The sequence below is a fragment of the Lygodium microphyllum genome, chromosome 16 (genome assembly GCF_053477565.2).
Source record: "Lygodium microphyllum isolate KBCC chromosome 16, Lygodium_microphyllum_v1.1.10, whole genome shotgun sequence".
In the NCBI taxonomy this organism is placed as follows: Eukaryota; Viridiplantae; Streptophyta; class Polypodiopsida; order Schizaeales; family Lygodiaceae; genus Lygodium; species Lygodium microphyllum.
The window spans coordinates 118,036,401-118,046,789 of NC_141150.1; the positions used below are offsets into that span (position 1 = coordinate 118,036,401).

Consider the following 10,389-nt stretch of genomic DNA (forward strand, 5'->3'; position numbering starts at 1 on the left):
ATGTGCATGTGTGTGGGTGCGTGCGTGCGTGCGTGCGTGTGTGTGTGTTCCTTTTGGCCTTATGCTCATGCACCCTTATTCCTAATTGTTGGGGCTCTCAAACCCAATCTATATGCCTATTTATCCAAAGTGAATCTAAAACACTTGGTTTGATCTTGCCTTTAAACTAGCCAACAAGGGCTATCTATTGTCTCTATCATTCCATATGACAAGTCCTACCACCATAGGCCTATTTTTCCAAGAGAAATTGAATATCTTGTTTTGATCTTGCCTTTAACATTGTTGGGCCTCTCAAACCAATCTATATGCCTAATTTCCTAAGTGAACTTGAAACATCTTGGTTTGATCTTGCCTTTAATCCAACCTATTAATGTTTTCTATAGTATTTACCAATCCATGTGATAAGTCCTCTCACCATAGGCCAATATATGGACTTAAGAAAGACAATATGGATTATGATCTCCCATATCAGCCTATAACACAAGCATGAAGGAAAATGCATACATCCTATTACCTAACAAGTAAGATCTCCACTCAGGGGTTAAACTATATATATATCCTTTATATCAAATGTGCTAAGGCCTATTTATAAATATTCTTATCTGTGAATTTTCTTGAATAAAACACAACCCTCTTTTATTAAATCTGTAAGTAACCCCTTTATATGACATCGTTCTATATGTAAAAAATGTATAAAAATTGTGTTTTTAAAACCTCTTAATTTAAACTCATGTGAAATGTATATATATTCATGAGTGAACCCTTCCCCCTTCAAGAATATCCAAAATGAATCGCTTATGAAAGACAGCTTAACCAATAAGTTTAAGAGTAATTTATTGAGCTCTCTCCAAAAACCTCAAGTTAATTCACCTCCAAAGCATGTGAGACTAGCTAGTTTGCTCTTGGAGAAAGACGAGCCATCAAAACTTTCTAGATGAAATACTTTAGCCTAGACCAACCACTATTTAGTGATACAAATCTTCCCCACCTTTGGTGGTTGATGTAAGGATTAATACACATGCACATTATTAAAACAAAACAACATTTAGTGATTTAATATATATTTGTAACAACCTTCGATATTAAATGGTAGAGGAGGGATCTTTTTTTCAATATAATACTATGTATTTCTTGATGTCGCTAGGTAAATCACACATGGCTTTTGTGTATTTAAAAGTCCAAAATCTCCCACTATGGACATATATTTTTGAATTCTCGAGACTAAATTTTATTATTCCGAGCCTAGTAGGTGGGATAAACAAGATATAGGCTAAATGACTTTAATGAGAGTTCTATCATGCTTCCATTTTGTTTCCATAAAGAAACTAATGCCTAAGAAATCCTTGAAAGGATAGAGTGAAAAGTTCACATAAATAGAAAACATTCCTTGCATCCATGAAACAAGCTTTTTGAGACAGGTATGTTAACTTGTATGCGTTCAAAAGAAAACACACACAATCACTTAGTTTTCAACAATATATCCTAGGCACACAAAAATAATACTTTCATAATCCCAATACACATAAAGAAACCAAATATTTTTTCCAATCGCAATTAATAATACCAAATACACATGAATCCTCAAGCACTTTTAGCCCCATGAGACCAAAGAAAAAAATCAACACGAGCTATTTCAATCTATGTTGAAATCCTATATATTTATAATACAAATCTTTAGGCACCCAATCCTTTCATTCATCTCTCTAGCCAAGTAAAGGTATCCAAAAAGCAACCTCCTTTGATGTTGGTTAGTATCAATTTGGCAAGATTGCCTAGCAAGCCATATTGCTAACATAGGCACCTTGTAGTATAGTTAGAAAACAACTATGTACTTTGTAAATCTACCCAAACAAAATTTATCATAGTTTTTGTAGATAACACAATGCATAAGATATACTTATATTTTTGGAAATATTGTCTCCAATGGGAATTTTAAGCATACCCACTTTCCACAATATAAGGTTGGTCTTGCCATGGGGCATGGCTCTCCAAATTTTGAAGGCTAATCTCTTGAATTTTTGCATGCTCAAAGGCTGATTGTTGGCAATCCAAATAGTGTTGTGGTTAAGTAATCCCCAACATAGTCATTCTAGATTTCCTTATTTGAAAATTAATATCAAACTATTGGAATTAGTGTTTACATTAGAAGGAGCAACAAACATGAATAAATGAGCTTCTTTATACTTGATGGCTTCCATTTATACATGTAAGGATTTTAGGACATGATTTGTCTTAGCCCATTCACTCATTTTGGGGAGCCATTTATAGCGTAGACACCACTCGACATTGATTTGAGAGTCCTCTCACAAAGGGGGCAGGTGGATGCTCACTTTTTCATGCAAGGAATCCTGTTGCATGGATAACACACCACTTTATACATCACAATGGTTCTTATCCTTAAATAAGGCTAGCAAATATCCTTTGAGCCTCACTTTTGTGACATGCTAGGTTTCTCGTCTTTATTTCCAAGTAATCAAGTAAGTATTATGCTTCTGTAATTCGAATACACCATACCTAAGCATTGTATGGAGTCTTGAGGTATCATGTAACAACTATCCATCATCAAATCCCTACATTTGATAGGGATGGTTAAGCTCAAAAAACTAAAATTTGTCATCCAAATCATGAATTTAATAAAAATTTCATTCTTGCATTCCAATGGGATTCGACTTATGTTGCACTCTCACTCTAGCAGCTTGTTATGACTTCATTACATCCATGACCCATGTAAACGAGCATATCTCTCTTGGGTGAATAGAGGTATCTCACTTGTCTAAATGCTGAAGTAATGTTAGGCTCTAATAAAAGAAGGCATAACTTCTACTATCTTAAACACTAAACATACTTCCATGTATGCACATTTTGTGCATATATGCCTCTACCACGTGATAAGTAATAAGCAAAGTACTACAAGTTATAGAATTTTATTGATAGGTTTAAAGTAAAAGTAAAAGTAAAAGGGACCATTTCTACCAATAGGCTATCTTCCATTGTTTGCTTGAGTATGAAAATGATGTGACTTATTAAAAGAATCATTGAGTTTCTCCAAGTGCAAACAAGGGGAATGATAAGACCTTTTTAGCTTGCTAAGGGCATTGTGTAGAGTCAAGAAGACTCAAGATACAAAATTAAATGAAGAGGAAAGACATTCCGTACCAATTACAAAGCATTGATTTGGAAACTTCCTCAAAGTCCACATATTGATAACACCAAAATTTGAGCTACAAAGTTAAGGGATTTCTTATATTCTTTTTAATTGTCACTTTTGAAATCTAGGCTTACTAGTAGACAAGTTGGCAATTGTTGGTTTGAAGAAGATAATATATCACTTATGACTTCTGGTAGGGCTTACTTCTCAAAGTAGCTTAAATTTCGTTTTTGGTGATTATGATTGTATAAAACACTTAATATGTCATTTTTATTTCTGGTATGATGTATTTCTCAAAGTAGGCTAAAATTGATTGACAATCATTCTTCTTAACTAAGCTTGTCAAATCAAAACGACTTAGTAGATTTGATAAGTTTGTTATTTGATTTACAATAACGTATTAGAGATGGTCCTCTAATGCAAATGGTGTGTACAAACCTTAGGTGTTAGAGTGAACATGTTGAGCACATGAAACATGCACCTTAAATGATCTTCCATATCTAAATTGTGATGGTTAGCATGCTTAGAAAGTGTAAATTGCTCTTAGGCTTGAAAGTGTAAAATACTCAATAAATACTCCTCAAGAAAGATGGAGAGGACGACATTTGAATATAAATGAAGTTATGTTCTTAAAATGTGTGTGTGTGTGTGTGTGTGTAATTACACGTATACAAGTCACCTCAAAGAAACAATATAAGTCCCATGTAGAACCTTATAGAGTCAAAGAGCACTTAAGCAATCTTCAAAGAATATTTGAAATAGATTTGACAAAATATTTAAACTTATTTGGGAGTGTATACAAAAAATGGAACAGAAACCGCCTCATAGAAGATGAGGAATGATGTATACTTAGTAAGATACAAAGCAAGATAAAACATACGCTTAAGAGTGAGTTGTAACATTACGTGTCTATGTGTTGTATCAAAACCCAACAATGAAATAGGTTTTGTTTGACAACTGATTTACGAAAACAGTCTAAAATCTAAGCACCACACATATAGATTAGTAATGAAAGATGGAATCACTAATTACAAGGAAAAGAAAATGTATGCTTAACAGGACAAATAGAGGAGAGTGAATGGAGTGGTGGAGCAACATGCCAAGAGTTCGCAAAGAGAGCGAAGGTGGCAAGAGATTCAGGAAGAAGACAAGAAGGTGGAGAAGTTGAGTTGTAAGACAAAGAGAGACCGTGAAGGTTGCAATTGCTCATGTCAAAGGCTTGATAAACTTAAGAGATGTTCGCGGAGGTCTAGGGGTGCCTCATGGTAAGCGGTGATCTCTACAAATTGGATAGGACTTTGGAGTTGGGGTCTCCCTAGTAGATTAACTTAGAGCTTCTACTTGGTCACTACTCTATGGAACTACAAAGGATTTTGATGTTGATGTTATTGGTTAACAAGCCATGGGTCAAGATTGTGATTTATTTAGATGAGGACTATGAGTATGAAGGAGCTTTATGTCAAGCAAAGAGGGTTGCTTTGTGTTTATAACACTTCAGATGATGCATATACAAAGAGTTTTCCTCCCAAAGTAATTCATGTCTTCGATTCACTTTTGGAATGATGTTGTGTTGTGGGCACACCCTTACACATCGTGTTCCAACTAATCATGACCTTAAGACTATGATGTTGTACCCAACTTTGAGCTATATTGTAATGTCCCCATTAATGACTCTTTACTAATAAAAAGATGTGAAAGTTTAAGACAATTAAAATATGGTGTAGAGGGTGTCAAACAAGTATCCCCATTGAAGAAATGTGAAGTAGCAGCATATTTGCAACTTTACAAGTTGTTAAACACTAGTGTAAATAATAGAATCCAATCCATACAATGCAAACATGAGAAAAGCCACAAAATTAAATGGGGTGTTAATGTCAAAATCAAGTGAAATTGTTTGCATAGATGTGTTTGTCTCAAAAAATCAATCACTCTATGGTTTTACGACACTAACTTGATCCGATATTAGGTGCATATTAGGCTAATCCATAAACCATAGTTGATAATTCACTTTTGTGCAACAAAATATTATGTGGAACAAGGGAAAAAAAATAGGGAAAAGAAAAAGTCTCCAATGTGCTTTTGGACAAGTAAGAGAAGGGTGAAAAATAATTAGGTTTTGGAGAGAGTACACGATTCAAGGTGAAAAATAAAATAGGAATGCACAACTCATAAATAAAAAATCAAATTAGCTTTGCCCTTATTGGAACAAAAAGTATCAAAAAAAGGAGAAAGCATGTCTTGCTCTCCCCCCTCCCCTTCTTCTATATAAATTGTTCTCTATAGGCAAGATCATACACACTTAAAATCTGCTTGAATCCTTGCAATTATAAGTCCTGGAGCCAAAGAGAAGTACATCCATGCTCTCTTATTAATCTCTTGAGACACTACCCAAATCCAACATCCTCAAGGAAAAAAAAAGTACCTATTTGAAAATTGTTTCTTGCACACTTGCAAAGCTCTTCCCAAAGTCTAGTTTTTACGGCCCCGAGGCAACATAGAGAGATTATGCACAAACTCATCAATTATAAACCTACAATGATTGGCTTAATGATAATAACTAGGTTGGGTAAATTTGGGTTATTACTTTTTTCCTTGACTTGAATTCTTAATTTTCTCACTTGAATTAACGGCGTTTGTTAATCGATTGCTATTCAAGAACTTCATGGTGAGGCATATGCGCTCATAAATTTGATTTGTAATGCAACGACCATTACTTGCATAGGTCAACTCGACCTACATGAGTCAAGAGAGTTATAGTTTACAATTTGTGACCAAGTAACCTTTTTGGGACTTAGCATATGACCTTTTCTGGACATGGGGGAATTGAGAGAGTATCCTAAAAAATGAGGGCACTCCATTCACTATTGTAGTTGAACCTTATGTGCCAACACACTTCATTTGCTCAACTCTAGGATAATGATTTCGGCTTTCTTGGGGGCGTGTTTCTCTCCCCTCAATCTAGCTTGTCATTGGCTCATTTTTATGGGTTCATGAAAGACTTGTACATGGTTGTGGATGTAGTAATGCAAGTATGTGAAGTGACAATGCTAGCATGTGAGGTAACACGTGCAAGTTGAACCAATGCTCTAGATTTCTCGTTTGAGAGTTGGGTTTGCTACTTGGAATTCTTTTAAACTTATACAAGAAAATATATCAGTTAGATCCACAAGGGGGAAAGGAACTCATAATATTTTTGCTTTGCTTTTATTGAAGTAGTTTAGAGATAAATATTCGCAATACACCGATATTTTGAGCAAAAACTTGGCCCAAGCACAAGTTACAAGTTTATCGAGGCATAAAATTGATAGCTCTTGTGCTTGTTTTTGGCTATTCCAAATATTTGAGGGACATCTTAGCTTAATAAAAGAATCATAAGGTACAATTTTATTAGGGCCTAAATTTAATATCTCTTGTGCTTGCTTTTGTCTAGTCTGCCCGTCAAAACAAGAAGCAGAAATTTGCATGAAAAATGGCATGCCTTGTTGAAGATTTTCTATGAGTCGTATTTCATTGGGGTTATTATGGGTATTGGGCAAATTATTTAGATGTTGAGATATCTTGATAAATGGAAGTTATTTAAAGCCAGCTTACAGTCTCTCACTAGGCGTCCCCGGAAATGTAGGCGTTGGTCCTTATTTTATATGTAGAAGAAATGTTTTGGGGCGGCGGTCAAGACACACGAGCTCCTTGATGGGCAGTGGGCAAGCGGGCAGAGTCATTGTTTCTTTCGATGGTGGAGCGACGCTAATGCTAATGCCTGCAGGATACACGCAAGGAATGTTACGGAGACAGTGCATGCTGATTGGTAGGCGGTCGATCATTAATAATTATATATTGAACAGAGAGTAGAGTGCCTTTCATGGGGATTGCGTTGCGAGTTTGGTCACGTCCCACTTGCCGGTGCACGAGAGAGGGAGCGCCCACGCCATGCTGGCGACACGCCCATTGCTGCCTCGGGACTCTCTCTCTCTCTCTCTCTCTCGTCTAGACTCGCCACACAATGTCACGACTCACAGACGTCTGTTCCTGCGCGTCCTGCTCACGCGGCGGCCCCGCGCCCCCGGGACGTGGGGACCAGAGCGCAACCAAAAAAAACCAGCATGCCTTGGCACTTGCCTTTTTTTAAACACGTCTCTTTACTCATTTTGGGCTCCCCCGGGGGTGCGGGTGCTGCTACACAATCGACAGGTATCGTCTACGTCTCCGTAATCGTATTTGTCTCCCGTCTGCGTCTTCGTCTCCGTCTCCGTCTCCGTCTCGGGGGAGGTCATTGTCATCGAAAGGCCAACTATACAGGCTGCAGGCACACACAGACAGACAGACAGACAGGCAGAAGTCAATTAACGCAATCAATCTGAAGGAGAGTGGTAAGGGAAAAAGCTCTCTCTCTCTCTCTCTCTCTCTCTCTCTCTCTCCCCTTGTTCAGCTTACCCGTGCTCTTGGTCAGCTCACCTTACATAAAGAGAGCGCGGTTTCTCATACTGTTTGGAGAGAACGAAGGATTCTCTTCCCCCCCTCCCCCCCCCCATCCTGGGCTCTCTCGCTCTCTCTTTTCCTTCTGTGTTCTTGTTCAGTTCACTTGACACAAGAAACTGCGGTTTCTCACGCTTTAAAGAGAACTCTCTCTCTCTCTCTCTCTCTCTCTCCGTCGTCCCACAGACGCTTCTTGACCCCTCGCTGAAACGGCCCGCAATGACTTCCGTCTCTCCCTCGGACCTCGCCATCCCCGTCCCTCAGGGCCATATTAGCGCTCCCGCCAAAGCGCCTCCCTCCCCTCCGGCGGTCCCTCCCGCCCCTCTTCCTTCCTGCGCTGCCACCTTTCAGCAGTGCTGCGCTCCTTCCTCCTTCAACGGCCACGAGAACGAGAAGCTCCGCTGTTTGTCGCGGCTTCATATCGCAGATCTCCTCCTTCGCTCCTGCACCGTCGCGTTTCTGGTGGTCGCCTTGAGCTCCATGCTCACGAGTAGCCAGCGAACTTCGGTCCAGATCTTAGGCTTCACCATATCAGTATCCATGAAGTGGACGAGAAGCCAACCCTTCGAGTAAGCATTTTTTTCCTTTGCAGATTATGTCGCTTTCGAGGTTGCTAGCTCAGGGATGCAAAGGGAATGAATTTGGTAAGTTTGTTACGTTTCTGGATTGAGGCAACAAGTGCGTTATCTGCAGATTCCTAGTAGTAGTGGAGGCTCTGATTTGCGCGTACGCGGCAGCGCAGTTCCTGTATCAGTCGGTCGTCTTTGCAAAAAAGGCTGCTCCTTGCAGGAGGAGCAAATGGATACAGCTAATAGCCGACCAGGTAAAGGAAAAGACAGGGAGAGGGTAAACAGCAGTTTGCAACAAGTGTACTGTACTAAAGAACGCACGCATAATCTCAGTTCTCTAGGCTGGAAGTTGTATAAAATTTGCACACATCGTTTCAATCTTCTAATAGAAAACCTACACACATCATTTTTAGAGAAGTTGCACACTATATTTCATTTCTGCACCAGAGAGCTGGAGCAAATTATGTCCAATAGAACAGAATTTGGAGTTTTGTAGTCCCGACTCCCACCGAAAGACATCCGCAATTTCTTACACGAACTCCTCATATGGAATGCAGTTGTGCGCTTATTTGGTGCTGTCTGCTGCAGCGGCGGACGCAGGAGCTTCGCGCATGAACAGAGCAGCCTTTCAGACACAACTTGGTGTGCAGAGCTTGCACATCCCTACAGTTTGCTCCGTCATAGACAAATTTTGCAGCAAGGCCACAATAGCCATTGTGTTTACACTTTTGGCGGCCTTCACATCGGCTGTTTCTACAGCCCTAGACGTGTACATTATAAGCCTTTGCTGATGCTTGTCTGTATATGACTGCTCCCCGTTACAGACGGATTTTGCAGCAAGGCGACCGTAGCCATTGTCTTTACTCGTTGGGCGTCCTTCATATGGGCTGTTCTACAGCTATAGATGTTCACGTCATAAGCCTCAGGTGATGCTTGTCTATATAAGGCCTCTGCTAATTCTGGCAATGTTTGTTCGTGCGTGTGTTCGGGACTTCAATTGTGTACACTAAATTAAATCCTGCAACAGCAGTCCTTTTTCTCTGTGTATTCTACTCTGCATCATTCTCTGCGTATTCAACCTGCACGTTAACCCGTTCAAAGCGTCCCCTCCCCTTCCCTCTTTATATCTATAATCTCTCTTTCACACACAGTCTGTCTCTGTCCAGTGCTACCTATCTACATGTATTTTCTAGTTACAGGCTAGATAATAACCCAGAAACCAACACACCCCCCCCCCCCCCCCCCCCCCGACTCCAACCGGAAAGGCACGGTTGAAGAGTATCATTACGCTTGTGCATGTTGAACAAACCAATGATTAAGGAATTGCATCCCACCACCTGGAGTCTGGAAACCAAGTGAGTATGGATCGTTCCCTTCGTGGAGACTTGGTACTACATGTCAAAGGGATGGCCTAATTCTCGAGTATAATTGAAGGAAATGGATTATATTGCTCTAACATATGTATTATCATGCCATAGCATTAATGAAGCATCTCTATGTGGTAGCTTTAATTAATTTGGGGAAAAAACATGTATGTGGTAGCTACAATTCTCAGCACAAATTTACGTTCAATAGAGAGAGACTCAACCTAGGAATTATATTTGTCTATGTTTAGAATAGTCAAGGGTAAGCATTGGGCCATCAAGCTCTTGCAAATGAAGTTTAGTGTTATGGTTTGATACCATGTTGTGTCAAAGATGGAATATTTTATTCTTAGTAATACAAACTTGCATTAGAGAAGTATTTTATTCTTAGTAATGACTAATACATTAGAGAAGTATAAACTAGTGCGAAAGAGGCACAATAAATTCTTTTGTTTCATATACTTAAGAATACCAAAATACTTTTAGAGATCTAAACTCTTGTAAGTTGTCCATCATAGTCAATGATGAAGTTCTTAAAAATAGAAAAGCAAGATGAGCAATAATCAAAGACTACAAAATCAAGTAGTCTTTGCTCCTTTATAAGCTCCAATTTCTCATAGACCAAGGCCTAGTCAATACTTTCGATGTTTGGGCCAATAAGAGTAATTCTCATTAACGCCTCAAGTATGGATACCTTCAATAGTTGGCATCAATCACGTTTGATTATATTTTATTTAGAGAAGTCTCGTTCACATGTTATTGATAAAGTGGGAAAAACTAGACGAATTTGCCATAATCTCATCAAAATTGGATTTTGCCAATCAGAATTTTTGGA

General features: G+C 38.9%; 1 protein-coding gene across 1 annotated transcript; it reads left to right on the forward strand.

Annotated features, from left to right (window-relative positions):
• The first annotated feature begins 7,358 nt into the window (after positions 1-7,358).
• On the forward strand, positions 7,359-9,237 carry LOC148023290 (CASP-like protein 3A1). The gene is made up of 3 exons (XM_087696331.1): positions 7,359-8,190; positions 8,315-8,444; positions 8,748-9,237. Exons 1-3 carry the CDS (start codon positions 7,841-7,843, stop codon positions 8,979-8,981), a joined length of 714 nt encoding a protein of 237 aa, XP_087552457.1. The 5' UTR covers positions 7,359-7,840; the 3' UTR covers positions 8,982-9,237.
• The last annotated feature ends 1,152 nt before the right edge of the window (positions 9,238-10,389 follow it).